Raw genomic sequence first — 16,948 nt, 5'->3', positions numbered from 1 at the left:
ATATTCACAAACCCCACCCCAGTTTTTGTTTGGTGCTCATAGCTATGGTGGTTCCCAATGCTGCTATTTTTTCACTCAAGGAAGCATCTTTGCTTACAAATCTGCCAAATGCAGCCTCTTCTAATTTCTTGTCTGCAACATGTCTCTTGTCAAGATCAGAATGTGTGTTGTATGCAATATCATGGTCTCTACAAGCAGCATCTAAAGGATTAACACCAGGATCACCTCTGTTTAATCTATGATCCAGTTTTGTGCCTGGACCACAATACTGATAGCCTGGAATATGTAGTTCAAATGGCAGCTTGTTTATAATGTCATTAACAAGGCCCCGACCCTCAGAAATATTCCAAAATTTAGGTGGTAAAGTATTAATTATTTTTATAAGATATCCAATCCCCTTAGGATCATTCACTATAAAATTAGACAATTTTGTGCTTATCATGTCCATAATTCCAACTTTTTCATTGTAAAAATTGTGGTTGCCAGCATTTTCCTCCCCAGCTATTACCAATAGCCTATCTACAAGTTTCCTGACATCATCAACCCACACAAATTCTTTAGGCAGGGTGTTGTATTGTTTGATTCCACTGCCAGTCTTGATTTGTGACCATATGGGCTTGATTAAATTGTTGTATTTTGCTCCACTGCTCGACTTGACTCTTTTTTGTGTGGGATCATTGTTCTGGTATAGAGCATCTGATTTTATTAATATTTCTTTGTAATCCTCATAATCTTGATCTGTATAGCTGCCAGGCCTTTTCCTAGTCATGAGTTCCCACAATCCAGGTGTTCCGGTGTACTTAACAAAAGCACCTTTTTCTCCAAGACGAGATTCTGAATATACAATTATATCATCTCCCATAAATGTTACTCTGAAATTGCCAATTCTATGAATAATGCTGCCATCAAGCTCTGTGTCAGCATATAAGCCAAAAACCTCATCTTTATTGTCTTTAGGTGTGGTTAAATATTTTTGAGCAAGAAGACCCAATTCAATAGGATCCTGACTAGCCTCAATTCTTCGAGGAGGACTAGGTGTATGAATACTGGAAAGTGGGGTGAATGGATAATCTAATATGTTTCTTGCAGCTACAGGTACAAGCTCTGTGAGCAAATTTTGATTTTGCTCTGTAACAGTTTTGATATTCTTACCTAAATTATTAATAGCATCAATTACAGGCTGTTCTGTTTGTTTGTGTTTTTCATAAATTCCACGGTTCTCTGATTTCCATCCCTTAAATCTTTTTACAAGATAATCTCTTAACTTAAGATCATCAATAATTGGCCTTTTCATGTTTATTTATATACGTCTCTACGTCTAGAAAATTGTTGATTTTATTTCTGTATTTGCCACTGTTGGGTGTTCTTGTCATATCAATTGTGACAAACCCATAACTGTCCTGGTTCCAGCACTTGCTGCAAAACTTGGAAAAATCATTGTAGCTCAAGTCCCCACCTACATATTCATCATGTATGTGTTTGAGGTTGGTATGGTCTTGATGAAACACGCATATAAAATTGCTATTGTCTCGGATCAGTTGCTTGGGTATTTTAGAAAAAGTCTGTGCCAGGTAGAAGCAATCAATGTTTTTGTGTCGGCCCTGTGTGAAGAAATTTCTAACCTTGTTTTGATTATCCAGTATAATGTCATCAAACACAACAACAGAATTATCGAGACATTCATGGAGTGGCTTAACATCTGGTTCAAAAGTGGCTATATCCAGTCCATCATATAGCTTCATCAGCTGCTGATATTTTAATTGTTCCAAGCTCTTAGAGAAGATATACAAGTGCCTGTTTTTCCAGTCTAACCAGTTGGGTGCCAATAAAAAATTATCAATCATTAGTGTAGTTTTACCACAAGCCGATGGCCCAACAATAAGACACCTAATATTATCAGGTAGCAATTTTCCATTTCTCTTAATCTGCTGTTCAGGTTCTGGCAGCCTCTTTATAACATCCCAGGTGTTCATATTATTATTTTGTCTGCATCGATCCAGCTGTGTTCTGGAAGTCCTAGCCATTTGACAAATAACTTGTTGCCTTTTCTGCGGATGATTTTTTCTATGAGATATGTGTCAGGCTGTTTAGTTTTGCTGAGCTCTTCTTCATAGAACCTGCCTTTGAGAATTTCTCCTCGGTGATCTTTTATTATATATGTGTTAAGGGTCCCGGGTTTAACTTGAACGACTGTAAATAATTCAGTGCTCCAGTTTCTTGTAAAGCCTCTTTTGAATAAGTGCTTATATTTGCTGATTCTTACTTGATCACCAATCTTGTATTTGGCTTTTCTTGTTGTTGTCTGGTATCTAGGATAATAAACAGTGCTGATCAATTTTTGCTCATCAGATGAGCTCTTTACTTCAGAGGGTTTCATGTTGATTGTGGAATGGACCGAGTTGTTATATTTATGTAGAAGTTCTGGAAGAATATTAATCCATTTATAATTACCCTGCAGTGTAAATTGTTTATACATAAGATTTTTTAAGGTTCTGTTGAATCTCTCTACAATTGAGGCCTTGAGATCACTGTAACTCGAATAATGTTTTATTGCCTGGCTTTTAATAAATTGTTGAAACACTGAATTATAAAATTCTTTGCCATTATCTGTTTGCAAATAGCGCGGGGATCTTCCACTCTGATTGATGATTGTCCTGAGGGCTTCTGTAACACATTTTCCAGTCTTGGATTTGAGTGGCACAGCCCAGGCAAATTTTGAAAATGTGTCTATTACAGTGAGTAGATACTTGTAGCCCTTGTTGATTTTGTCTAAGTTTTTCAACTGTCCACTTGCCATTTCAATCAAGTCGCTTTGCCATAAATCATCTATGCCCTTTGTGACTACTGGGAGTCTCTTAAAATTATGTCGGGCTTGTCTGTGTAATTCATCAACAATAATTTGTCTAGACATAATATGTAAACAAGAATATTGCAACTATAGGGTGTTCAGCAGCTGAGACTGCAGGATTTTCTAAATATAATTTGTCCCCTATCTGTATTTTAAATTCCAAAGTGCCATCATCTTCAGTATAGGCTGTTTCTAATGTATTGGGGTCTGTAAAATCCTCCAATTCTACACTGGTGATTTTCACTTTGTTGTTAGAATTTGTTATTGATAAGGTGGGGTAGTGGTGTGCCTGTGGCTGAAGCCAATATTTGATCTTGATTGGTCTCAATGTGCCCCCAACAAAAAATTGGTAATAAAATTGTGCAGGGGACAGCATATATATTTTCCCACCTGGTGTAAATGGAGAATCATATTCTTTGTTGGGGATGCTGTACAATTCAAGAATTACTGAATGTTTAGGATTCTCGATTATGCCTGTTATTTCTTTTTCTGCTGTAAGCAATCTGCTTGTTACAGATTCAAGGTGCTCATTGATGGTCCTAACAATCTCATCGTGCCCCGGCTTGATTCTTATGTCAACAGCAAGTTTTTTGTATTGTTGCACAATATCTTGAAGCTGGGTGGCAAAAACAGACAGAGCATTTGCTTGATTGGATTCCATGGTCCCTAGCTGTTGCTTGATATTAGCTACAATTTGCTGCAAATTTTCAACAACTGGCAATTTTGAATTTTGAGCTGTAAGATCATGGACCTGTCTTCTGATATCCTCAAACAGGGCATGCAGTTCATTAATATGTTGATTGGTTGGAAGAGTGGCCACTGTCTGAGTAAGTTGTTTGATCTCTGCCTGGATATTCTTGATATCTTCTGATTTCAATATCCTATTCACTGCCCTCTTAATATTTTTAAGTTCCTGTGATGTAGGAAGATTTGATACTGTATTTTGCAAAAATTCAAGTGCCAATTTCACATTGTGTAATTCAGATGCATCGGCCACATTTTGCATAGCATTTTGGAGCAGGGCTATATCTGCCTGAGAGGGTGTGGATTGTTGTAAAATTTCAAGTTTTGTTTGGATATCATCAATCAAGTGATGAAAATGAGACAGTTCAGATTCGGTGTTGAGGTTTTCAAGCTTTGTGATTTGTTGCTGGACACTGACAAGGGTATCTACAATCCCGGGCAATCTGGATTCTAGTACATTTGCCAAATCACTTTGCACTGCTGCTATTGTACCTTCAAGATGGGTTATGGAACTTTGAATTTTTCCAAAATCTTCATATGTTTCAAGTTGCAGCTTAATATTTGCTACACTCCGAGTTATTGCATTCAAAGCATCAGAAGATGGCAAGTTGTTCATAAAATTTTCAAGTGTCTCAATTTTTTCTTTAACCTCAGCTATGGCATTGTTCAGAGGATCCAGATTAGGTATTTGGAGTGACTGAATCTGTTCCTTTAGAGTGGAAATCACTAGATCAAAATCTTCTTGTGATTTTATGCTTTTGACAATTGTTTGGAGCTGCGTCTGGACATTATTTATCTGTTCTTCCAATTGTTGTTTCAATTGCTCAGAGTTGTTAGCCTGGGTCTTAAATCTGGCTTGAAGAGCTGCAACAGCTTCTTCTAAACTTTGAAAATTATCCAATGTCGCCAGATCAGTATATTTCTGAAGCAATAATTTGAGTTCAGAATCAATTTTAAGAAGAGGGTCCATGCATTGTGATTGTAAATTTGTAATTTCTAGTTGAAGACTGGCATTGAGTGTGGTTTGTAAAGCTTGTAAATCACTTCTTAATTTCTTGACTCTGACATCAAGCATCAGAATCTCATCACTGTGATCTTCATGTCTTGTATGGCCAAATATATCATTAGGCATTTTGTTTAGTAGTTATTTATTATAGAGTATCTGATTCTTAATTCTATAAAAAAAGGTATAAGCTTATCATAGGATCCAGGGACCTCAATATATAAGCAGTCACCAGCAGAAACAGTATAAACAGTGCCAGAAACCATGTTTGAGTGCTTAATTCTGTAAATATTTCTCCCTATTGAAATTTTAACATCACCCTCAGGGGTTGTAATAAATTGCAATTGCCCACCTACAGGTAATTGGTAATGATTTAAATTATTGTTAAATATGTACAATGTTTTACCTGTTTCATCATCAACATCTGTAAGTATGCTGTTCAGATGAATAATTAACAAGCCACTCAGTTTAGATATTATATCAGGAGAGGGTTGTGGTGTTGGCAGCTCCATAATAGCCCGTTTTTTGAACCCAAATAAGTTCATAGGCATGTTTATTTATTTCAAATCATGCTCTGGAATTGGGCATTGATTGCCATTTTTCAAATCACAATGCCCCCATGGTAAAGTATGTATGCCGCATGATAAAATGCATCTCTTATCATCATGTGGGTCCAGAGCCACTTTTCTTACAACATTTGAAGTCAACAAGTGATCCACACTCTGAATTCTGGATTCCGATGTTTTGATTGAACTCTGGGATTTGAGGCAATTTTTATAATCTTCAAATTGGAGCTCTTTTTCCACAGTTACTCTGCCAATGCCCTTGGCCTTTTTGACAACAGCACTACATGTTTTAAAACTGTACATCTTGGCACTTAACCCAGCAAATTCCACAATAACATCACCAAGTGTCTCATCTTTTAACTTGCCGGGCACTTTTTTGTTGTGGGGTTGAATCTTTGTATGTTCACTGGTGTCAAAATATTTAAACAATTCAGGCTGTGACATATCTTGATAAACATCTTCTGTTTGAATATCAAGAATAAAACTATCCGTGTCCATGTACATCAATTTTATATTATCACCATAAAAAGGTTTCAAGACATCATAATACAATGTTAACATATGTAATTTGGACAATTCCAATATTGCAGCCCCTACATAAATAGGTTTATCAAACTTAATTCTTGTTTTTTTCATGTTGAAAAGTGCCATATCTTCATCATAAATTCTTCTGTAATTGAAATTAGGCTTTGCAACCAATTTTTTGCTCAGGCTGGGGTCAGTAATTATTTTAACATTGGTATGTTTTCTGACATTTTCAATTGTTTTGCCATACACAGAATTGACCATCAATTTAAACAAGGTCTTATCAAATTCGCTCTTTGCAGATGTTCGAAGCTCCGTGTTTGTATCAATATATGGTTTCAACCATTCTGAGTGCCTGAACCTCAAAACTTTTCCAACTTTGGTCACTTGAACACCATGTTTCATCAGGAACTGGAGGTTTTTGTAATATATGACACAACCCTGTTTTGCCTCCAGTGTCATCATGAGCTTCTTCTGTTTAGAGCCAGGTGAGCACTGAACCTCGGGAATTGGGGGCAGATCAGAAAATTTGTTGTGTAAATGATCTGGAAATATCAGATCAACCTCTAAGAAGAGGCCACAGTCTCTGTCATCAAAACCCTGAAGATCTTCAATATTGAAATCTTCGACCCACTCAAGCCCTGCATATGGCAGTTTTTGCATCATGGCATGACCATAGAGGCTGTTTGCATCCACATACAATATATAATTTGATGGCAGTGCTGGATCATAATCAGGCATATATTTGTTATTTGCTCTGGCATATCTCTGAGAACATTGCACCATGCCTCCTTTTATATTTTCCTCCATAAACAGATACATATCTTGATCTTGGATCAGATCCAATTGCTTTTTGGTGTTTAAAAACATTGCAGACCATGCTAGGCCCGGGGCACTGAAAAAATACACTGGGTCCAGTCCATAATTTTGCATACAAAATTATCTGAATGCCTGCATTATATCTGCTGAGATGGTCACATCAAGTTTCAAATAAGCCATGTGATAATCACCAAATGTCTTGCATTTGAAATTGTCCCACACCAATTGGGCATGGTGATAATCCTCATCAGTGATTCCAGATCCTCTGATTTTGCTGTAAAACTCATGTTGTGGAGGCAGGGAACACTCATTAAATTTAGAAAAATCTGTAACATAATCATATGGATATACACCCTTCCGCCTAATTAATTTCGGGTCCTGATTTGGAAACACTGCACGTGTGATTTTGAATTCACCATCAGATAATTGAGTGGTCAGTGTAGCCAGGCTAGCAGATAAAAATCTGTAAGAATCAAGAAATCTTATTTGAATAGAAAATCCATTAACTTTAATTGTTTTGCTAATAGATATATATTTCTCATCATTTTCAGCTAAAATATTTAAATTCTCCTTCTCAAACCCCTCATATCTGATCAGATGATGGAAATCATAATTGGATGCTCCATGACAAAATATGGGGACAAATCTTGGTCTCTTGATCTTAATATTACAGCTATTACACAGGGCCTGTTTATATCGACCATCTGTATGAGATAGGTGATGCACCTTGATATTTGTATCTGAAAATTCACAATCACATAGTGGGCATTTTTCTGCATTGTTGAAATCTTCAATCTGATCCTCTGTTAAAGGCAACATAGGCTTTGATTTTAATAAGATGTTAGATGCTATGTCACGGCACTCATTTTCTATTCTATGTGCAAATATTTTGATGGCATCTGGCCCCATGTATGAATCTATTTTGGTAACAACACCATCCTGTACAACCACATAACAAAAGCTGGAAGGTTCATGTAGCTGATATGGTGTAATAGAAGATTCTTCAGGATCTGGGCTACAAAATGCAAGAGATTTGAGGTTTGATTCAAAATCACAGACAATATATACTGGGTGTTCCAACAAGGCCTCAAACTTTTTAAATTTGCAATTCTCACTTGGCATTGGCATCACCATATGAACAGGTTTATGATTGCCACAGTATTTCAGATGCTCAATTAATTTGTTTTTGGCAATTTCTGCACTCACTTTACAAACCCCATTTACTGTTTTTCTACCATCAAATGCACTTGAACATCTTCTGCATATTCTGAATATTCTATTAGATTTGTCTAGTTGTGTTCTGACTAAAGCTTCAAGATTATGTATCAGAGTATAATGATATTTGCCATCCCCTTCAATTAAGAGCAGATCAATCGGAACAGCAGAATTATCATCATTGATTCTGAGAGGATCTATCAAGCAATTATCACGACCAGTAGAACAAATATATACATTAATAGATAATTGTTTGCCATTGATATGCCTGGCCTTTTTTTCAAATTTATCAATATTCTGAACAGACATTGGATATTCCAAACCCTCCATTGCATCGTCAAAAATATGTTCATATTGTTTATAATAACTTATTCTCTGAGGATTCCTTGAAACTGGAAACAAAGCAGCTAATATACACCACAAAAAGCATTTCTGGTCGGTATTTTCAATATTAACCACGGCTCTTCTGTTTTTAATATTTGCAGGTAATGGCAGATATGTAGATCCTTGTAATGGGCTGAATTCAGAAATATTAACATATAACTTGTGCGGAAAGCCGCATAGGCTCCATCCAGACTCTTTTGCCTCAAATTCAGAGTGTTTAATGTTCAATTGATCTATCAAACTGCTTATTATTGTGTCTGAATTTGCATTTGAATATACCGGTACAGTTTCTGTCATGTGGGGCTGTGTAAATTTTGTGCCATTTGGCTTCTTATATTGAGTATACAATTTGAGGGACAGCTTATAAGAGCCAAGATGTGCATTTAGAATTGCCTGCAGATCAGGTTTTACACTGTTCAAGAAATTCTCAATACCACATCTTGGCTCTGATACAAACCGATAATCCCTAAGTTGGGCATTAAAACTGCTATGGATGGGTTCATAGCGTGGGTGCTTTGCTACTCTGGCATTAAGAGGTACTTCATGCTTTCTTTTCAGACCAGATGTAGATGGTTGTGGGGGCAATATTGATGACTGTGTAGAGCAAGTATTTTTATGTGTATATGTGAAGTATTGCATGTTATATTTTCTATGGCATTTGGGGCAAATTTTTGTGGGAGCTCTGCATTTGTCTGGGTTACAAATCTTTTGGTGTCTAGCCCAATTAGAGCTAAATATATTTTTATTGCACTGATTGCAATATTTTTGTTTTGGCATTTTTGCCGTTGTTTATTATATACAATTTCCTGGGTTTCAATTCAAAACTTTATACTGGATCAGTTGGGTTCAGCACTGTGCTGTGTGTGTGTGTGTGTGTGTGTGTGTGTGTGTGTGTGTGTGTGTGTGTGTGTGTTAATATTTCTCGCTTTGGTATTTATATAAAATTTCCTGGGTTTTAAATCTAATCTCTATACTGGATCAGTTGGGTTCAGTGCAGACAAAAAAACTGCATAGCTCTATGTCAATTAGTTCTTGAGATATTGTATTTAGGAACCACTTTGGCCCCCCTGCCAAAAATTGGCTTTTACTGTATCGGTGTATATTGTCTCTATGATCAAAATTCTATGCTTAATCAGTTGGGTTCAGTACAGAGAAAAAAACTGCATAGCTCTATGTCAATTAGTTCTTGAGATATTAATTATTTTGTATTTAGGATCCACTTTGGGCTTTCCCCCCCTCTTCCCCCTCTGCCAAAAATTTGTATTAGTGTATATTGTCTCTATGACCTTACTTGGGTTATTCCGCCAAATTATATGCTTCAAGTCTCCTATACTTTGGTGGAGCCTGTTCAGGTTCTATCCCCCGCGATGTGGGTTCCTCTGCCGATCCAGCAAAGGTGAGGAATCTGCTCTGTGCCCTGCCTTATATAGTTTTACAGAGCCAATCAGAAAACACCACATCAGCACATTATGTCGTAAGCATTTAATCAATTAATATTGCAGAACATGATGCAATAGAACTGGATTGGGAAGTAAATATGTATGGATGTAGGTAGGTGTGGGTGGGTAGGTGTGGGTGGGTAGGTGTGTGTGGGGGTAGGTGGGGGTGTGTGGGGGTGTGTGGGGGTGTGTGGGGGTGGGTGGGGGTGGGGGTGCATCTTGGCTTAGTTTTAAGTGCTGTGTTCAAAATAAAAATATAGTGGCTGGTAGCTGTATCCAAGCCCTATTATAATTTTTGTTTCTCTATTCTATTACTAATTTTGATCCTAGGATAATTATATTTATGGGGGTGATTCTGCATAGCTGGAGTATTTTCTCCTGTGCGTACATCCCGTTTCTCTGCTGAGTGTACATGCAATCAGTACAGCAGCGCCGTGTCCCCGCGGGACTCTCCGGAACTAATCCATCAAGGCAATAGAACTGCTAATAAAACCGCAGGAGCTGCTAATAGAATTGCTGGAAGGAGAATTGCACAAAATATTGATCGGCACCACTGTGTAAGCTCCATCATACAGCGCCACGGGAATTAAAGGAACTAATGCTCCAAGTATTGATCCGCTCTTCCTCTGGCAGTTAATTGGAGGAACTGCCGCTCCAGTATTGACCGGGCAAGGGAAACCTGCCTGGAGCGCCACGATGCGGGACTCGGAGGAACTGCCGCTCCAGTATTGACCGGGCAAGGGAAACCTGCCTGGAGCGCCACGATGCGGGACTCGGAGGAACTGCCGCTCAAAGTATTGATCCGATGCACCCAAAAGAAATGCTCGCAGCGATCCGAACATATTTACAGGCAATAAAACTACCGGCGCTGCTAATAAGACTTGCCGCTAGGTCACTGAGAATCAATATATTGATTCTCCCCTATTAGAGAGAGTTGAGAGCTCTTGTATAAATATAAGCTCTGGGACAAAGCTGTGTTTTTAGATTTGTGGCTCATATACAACATCTATTTGGCCTACTGAGCAACATACTGAAATTTTGGAAAAAATCGATAATTTTGCTTCTCTTATATCTTCGGAACCATATGTCCTAGAGACATGGGGTTTGTTGCTTTGGCATGAGCACGGCAAGATGCAACTTTTTGATGTCTATAAATTTTTCAAAATATCTTGTTGTTCTCTAGATCTTGAATAACTTGCCTAATTTTCAAGATAGGAGCATGGGGGTTGCATATTTGAAATCTAGAAGCTGTTTAGAAGTTTTGTTAAAAAATCGATAATTTTTTTAAATTTGAGATTTTTCAGAAACTATCAATACTGGAGACTTGAAATTTTGTAGACATATTCTATTCGAGATTCTCTACATTTTATGTCTCTATAATTTTCCTGTTATATGCAATATTTAAGCTGCAAATCTCTGATTTATGTATGTTCTATAAATAGAATTTTCTGAAAAGTGCAATATTAACAAAGTTGTTAATATCTTCGGAACCATGAATACTAGAAACATGGGGCTTGGTGATTTCTCATAGGCATTTCAAGATGCAACTTTTTGATCTCTATAATTTTTCAAAAATCTCTTGCCATTCTCTAGATCTTGAATAACTTGCCTATTTTTCTTGAATAACTCGCCTATATCATACAATATCAAGAGAGGCATATTTTTGACAAGTTTATGGACAACAATCTCACAGAAGTGCCTTTTTGTAAGTATAGGCACATCAATCTGAGGGGCTCTTCCTTTCTCATGGAATCCATGAGGGCTTTTTTACAAAAATCTTGGATTAGAGGGGGTTCCACACTAGAGCAAAAAGCTCATATAGGCATGTTGAGCTAGTTTTAAGTGTAGACAATTCTGCTGGAGGAGAGCTCTTCCTTTCTTGAGTTTATAATAGCACAAGTACCACTACTCGCAAGCTTTCGAAGCCATAGGATTCGATTGCCAAAGGTGTAACACCGGTCATGTTTTTGAGCATCAGTCAACATTCGAGGCACCCAACGACAAATTACTCTATTAAATCTCAAGTGGCCAGTTTGGCATTCAAACAATCATCAATGAAAATTACGATCCGAATTTCAACTTACAAAATTAATTTTAATAGTGCCGTCTGTGGTGCCGTCTTGATCGACCCTAAACGATCAATTGTTCCAAAACTCTACCATAGGCTTTCCCATATACTTATCTCTCTGTTCCACAGGCTGTCCCAGTTCCATAATAAACTGCCCGCAAACTTTGACATTTTCTCCAGAGAAAGTACAACTTGTACATTCCGATCGTCACTAAGAATAAATGTGTAGCATAGATATGTTGTTTGTTTCCTTGTATATGTCTTGTCTTGTTTATATTTACCTTCCTTTTTTATGCCTAAACCATCTTGACTTCTTTTTGTTAATGTATTACAGGTTTCAGTGTAAAATGACCATTACAAGTGCTGTATTGAAACTTGGAATAACTAAATAAAAAAATACCTTTCTGAGTCTGAAATTTAAGAGCTTTTTTGACCTTTGAGTGTGTTTAAAAATATTATTGTTGTAATAAAAGAGATTAGGTTACATATTAACCCGTTGAAAAATGTATATTATGTTCATTTTAAAAAGTAAAGTAAAGTGCTCCCCTGTGCATAGCACAACGCCATGAAGGCGTATAGGGGGTGTGGGGGTAACGACCCACACTTTCTTGATCCGGTCGTGAGTGGGGGTGATGTGATCAGCATTACGCCTCTGACCGCCTTTAACCCCCAGGGTTTCCCCCAGGTACCCATGTTATTCGACACTGGGTGGGCGCCGGGGCCCCTTCCAACGTTAGAAAAGTTCCCGGATTTGAACCGGCCGGGGATCGAATCCGGGACCTTGAGCATGGTAGTGAGACGCGTTACCGACTGAGCCACCGCGGCCATTTATGTTCATTTTAGAAAATAATATATTTTTCACTTTCTTGCTGGAATTAGGGTGATGTTTCTCAAATTTCCCTATGAAAATGAGTTTACATCGAACAATATCAAAACAATTGTATCACTATAGTATAACATCTTGGAGATTTCATACAATTTTATACTCTAATTTTGTCTTTCAAAATACATTTGAGTGTTCTATTTGGTACAGTCATGGACACTTCTGGGTTGTAGCAATCTCATTGAAAGTACATGGAATTGTTGCAGCCCAGAAGTGTCCGTGTCTGTACAACAATGCAAAATATATCTCTGGAATTCCACTCGAAAACTAGCATTCTTAAAAAGGTTTGAATATGGACAGCAAGTTTCGCCTCTGTTAAATGGCGATAAGACCATATTTTTGTGTACAGTGTTTTATTTCCTGTAGAGACAAAAAAGTAACAATGAGACATTTATTTGTCGTTTGTTTTAAATTTCGCAGTAAGAAAGAGTATCCTTTCTTCCCCGTGAGATAAATTATTGTCAATGTCCACAAAAGTATACATGTAGATCAACTACTTGAAGAATAAGGAATATATAGCGTATTGTGTAATACCGTATTTGACTGCTATTTCACTGAAATATATTCAAGGTAACTTACAAAAAATATATTTGGTGTTTCCAAATAGTAGAGTTACGAGAGTTGCAAATTAGTGACTCGCTTACTTTCGACATGGCCTTTAACCGCGTCTTGTACGCTCGCATGAGTGACCTTTGGTCACGTTGTGGGCGTAATCGTGTTATAGATGGGGTTCTTCAAGGATGCTTATGACTTTGAAAATGTCTGCATGTTGTATTGGATGAAGGGGAACAACTTTATAAGTTCGTTAATTTGAAAAGATTAGAAAGTAACTTTATGTATGTACATGCTCTAATATTATACAAATATTCAACCTATTATTGTCTACTTTCATAATAATAAACTGGGTAAATATTGTCAGTTACAAAATAGTTAGATATTTCATATAAACGAATTGAACAACTACACTATATTGGAAAAGCAGTATTTCCGTCTTTAGTCATTTTTACATATTTAAATGTAATTTAAATGTAATTGTTTTTCTTCATTTCGTGTGCACTCTGACGTGGTTCGCTTATTTCGAAAGTTTTGAACGTAACTGTGTGTGTACGGGCTCTAATATGGTACAAATACTCTAAATATTATTGTCTATTTTCTTAATAATAAACTGGCATTGTTGCCAATCTGAAATCAAATACCCAAAATCGTCGAAGATAATAAATAAACACATACCAATGCTGAATCGTACTTGTTGCTTATATTTCCAAGTTACATACATTAGAAATCATAATTGTGAACGTAATTCCATTACATAACATTGGTCATTCTACAATTACAGAAAATACATTACAATCTACATTCTACAGAAAGTATATTATGAAACACATAACAAATATTATCCAAGACTTTGAACATACCCCAAGCTTCGAAGACATCTATCTCCTCAAGTCGCCTAATTTTTCATAATCCTGTAGAATGTTCCTTATCCTTTGATCCCCTGATTTTTCATAATCCTGTAGAATGTTCCTTGTCCTTTGATCCAAACTGAGGGCATACTTTTGTTGCTTTCCACGAACTCCTCCTAACTCAATGTCCCTCAGTACAGTCGTCTGATGGCATGCATCTTCTTTCAACTTACTGAGGAAAAGAAAGAAATTAGGCTGTCTCCTACCAATGGTAGAGTTTAACTTTCGATGACATCCTTCAACACTGTTGTTAGTTCTGTGGCGTTGGTTATGGCAATTCTATAGAGGAATGTTATGTTTATCAAGCCATGTATTAACTAAATAATCGTTGAACTGTGTAAACTTGTCGCTTTGCGGCGAATCCTCCATGATTGCAAGGAACCCAGCTTCGACATCAGTAACTGGGAGATGTGCCAATGCAGCGCCCATCTTGACATGTCTCTTAATATCTTCGTTCTCAGTGTACTCTCCGCTTAGACCCACTCTCTGAACTGCCCTCCACAGAGCTTGGTTGAAGTGGAAATTACACCCTTTTACATCCACTGCACGCCAAGCATCCTGTGCTGCGGCTAATGCTGCAGCTTCGAAGTCCATCATTTTGGTCTTGGGATTAAACCCCGGACAACACCCTTTGGCTAGATTAAAAATCGTATATAAGTGTAACTTTCTTATCTGGAAGAAGAGCGTACACTGCTGGTATAACACAATTCACCTCGTCAGTACTCCCTGCATCTACTTGAATATTGTACAACTGGTGAACTGTTTTGGACAGCTGTGGAAAGTTCCTTTGGAAAAGGCACAATTGGTTATATCCATAAAATTCCATACATCCTCCGTAGCAAATGTGAGATTTCTGGAGCCATCAGTCGAATCAACCTGCAGAAAACTAACCTAATTTATTCCTCCGGAATGATAATGTCCTCTGCCTTCTTGGGTTATTGCCTGACACTAAGAGAGGCTTTCTGTAGCTTGTTCAAGCCCGACTTTACCGACAAATACAGGGAAAGTTCGGTAACCATTTAGTAACTGTTATCCTGTACAGCTTTCATCTCTTGCGAGAACACTTCGGGAACAGGTACACCCACATCTTCCCGTAATCTCTTCCTACAAACAGTCAGTGCCTTCCTCCCTTCAGTTGCTGCTATATTTGGTACACAGGTATGGTCCTTCTGTGAAATAATTGTTTCTCCATTTGTTGATATTGTCGCCGGACTTCCCCTCTTCTCGTTTAGGTAGGTCTTTAAAAACATTTAAAAAATGGTTATATGGTGTACAGTTTATTTTATTTAATTCTATTAATTACAACAAAGCAAGAAAGATATTATCATTACAATTTTTAAAGAAGCTTAACCATAGCAAGGATCCATTGTTTCTCCTCTTGAGGCAAAATTGATGCCCCTGGCGAATGAGCAGTGGCCTCCCCTTTGGTAGTTTCCGTTACTTCGAACTCCATTTCTCACACGATACAAGTATTGAAGTACTTGCAAGTCTGGTCTTTATATATATTGTCCTGTTCGTATTTCTATTCGTTTGGAAAAGTAACAGGTTATTTTCTATTCGCAGATAAAGTGAAAGGTGTATTTCTATTCTATTCGTATGGAAAGGTGACAGGTGTTTTTCTATTGGCTTACCCTATTCTATTCTTAGAAAGAAATGAGTAAAACAGGTAAAGAAGTGTAAGTGGAGTTGACGACACTTATCACAAATATCTCCGTACCCGTGTGTACGGCCTCTAATATGGTACAAATATACGAAATATTCAAAATTGTCTATTATCTCAATATTAATAAATTGAGTAAGCAATAGCAGTTTCAAGATAGTTACATTTCTTGTATAAACGAATTCAATAGCGACATAAATTTGAAATAGCAATATTTACATCTCTTGTCATTTTCACATTTGTAAGCTTAAATGGAAAATAATTGTTTTCCTGTCATTCCCATCAAATTCCTACATCTCCTCTGGAATAAATTCTGATGCTCATGTTTTGAAATTTGAAAGATCTAGCATAATTAATTTACAGTAGTTTTCGGGATGAAAATATACTTTCTTTAAGTTCCTAGCAACGTCCGTTTCCATGGACAACAACAAGCAGGGCAAGCTTTAAAGAATTGTTTGTTATCATAACTCTAAACATTTAGTTGAAACAAGCACATACAAACAGGTACATAATATTTTCGCATTGAGTATAACAATATATATGTAATTGTGTCTGGACTGAATCTTCTTCTAATGTAGATGTCACCCTTGTTTCAGGCACCTTTTCGAACCATGAGTTCATTCATCTGTGTGCTATTGATTTGTGAGAAACATAATGTATCTCGACAATTGAGAATTGATGAAATAATGCGTTCTGCAAAAAATTCACTTGGAAACGGTTGCTAAGGACTTGAAGAAAGGGCATTTTCACCTTTAAGGAAGTGCTAATTGAGCGATTTTTTAATTTTCTCGGTCTTTTTGGACAATTTCATTGGGGGTCGTAAACGGGCATTTCTCGCCTCCGGGGCTTCCTTCATGGAGAACATTTATGTCTGTGAGTCAGTTAGTCAGTCAGTCAGTGGTGGGATTGGGCCTATATACCGCGTGAGGCACCTAAAAGTACCACCTGAAATAGCAAAGAAACCAGAAACAGTAGCGATGTGAGGTTTGCGGGAAACAATAATATCAAATGGGGCTCGTAAATCGGAGGTATGGGGTGGGTCGAAAAATATCGACAAATGGGGCATCTGGAGCAAAGTCATATTTTTTTAAATGGAACGATATACAATAACATGCATAATATAAAAGAGCACACGCAGAGAAACACAAACCTTTTGTTTTTAATTTTGCTATATGATATTTCACAGGCGAGGCTAACCTACAAATAGGAGTTGACAGAGCTGACTACGATCTATGCTGTAATATTTTGTAGCCTTCTAAGATGATACGTATGCAGTAAGATGAAGAGTTGGTGACAAATGACTACGATCTAACACATGCTAACTGGCAATA

General features: G+C 37.2%; 1 protein-coding gene across 1 annotated transcript; it reads right to left on the bottom strand.

Annotated features, from left to right (window-relative positions):
• Positions 1–14,236: 14,236 nt before the first annotated feature.
• On the bottom strand, positions 14,237–14,554 carry LOC146000620 (uncharacterized). Its single transcript, XM_083138375.1, has one exon. It carries the CDS (start codon positions 14,552–14,554, stop codon positions 14,237–14,239), a length of 318 nt encoding a protein of 105 aa, XP_082994501.1.
• Positions 14,555–16,948: the final 2,394 nt, after the last annotated feature.

This window comes from Lepisma saccharinum, chromosome 16 (genome assembly GCF_977018435.1).
Source record: "Lepisma saccharinum chromosome 16, izLepSacc3.1, whole genome shotgun sequence".
NCBI lineage: Eukaryota > Metazoa > Arthropoda > Insecta > Zygentoma > Lepismatidae > Lepisma > Lepisma saccharinum.
This window is presented reverse-complemented; position numbering and strand designations above follow the sequence as displayed.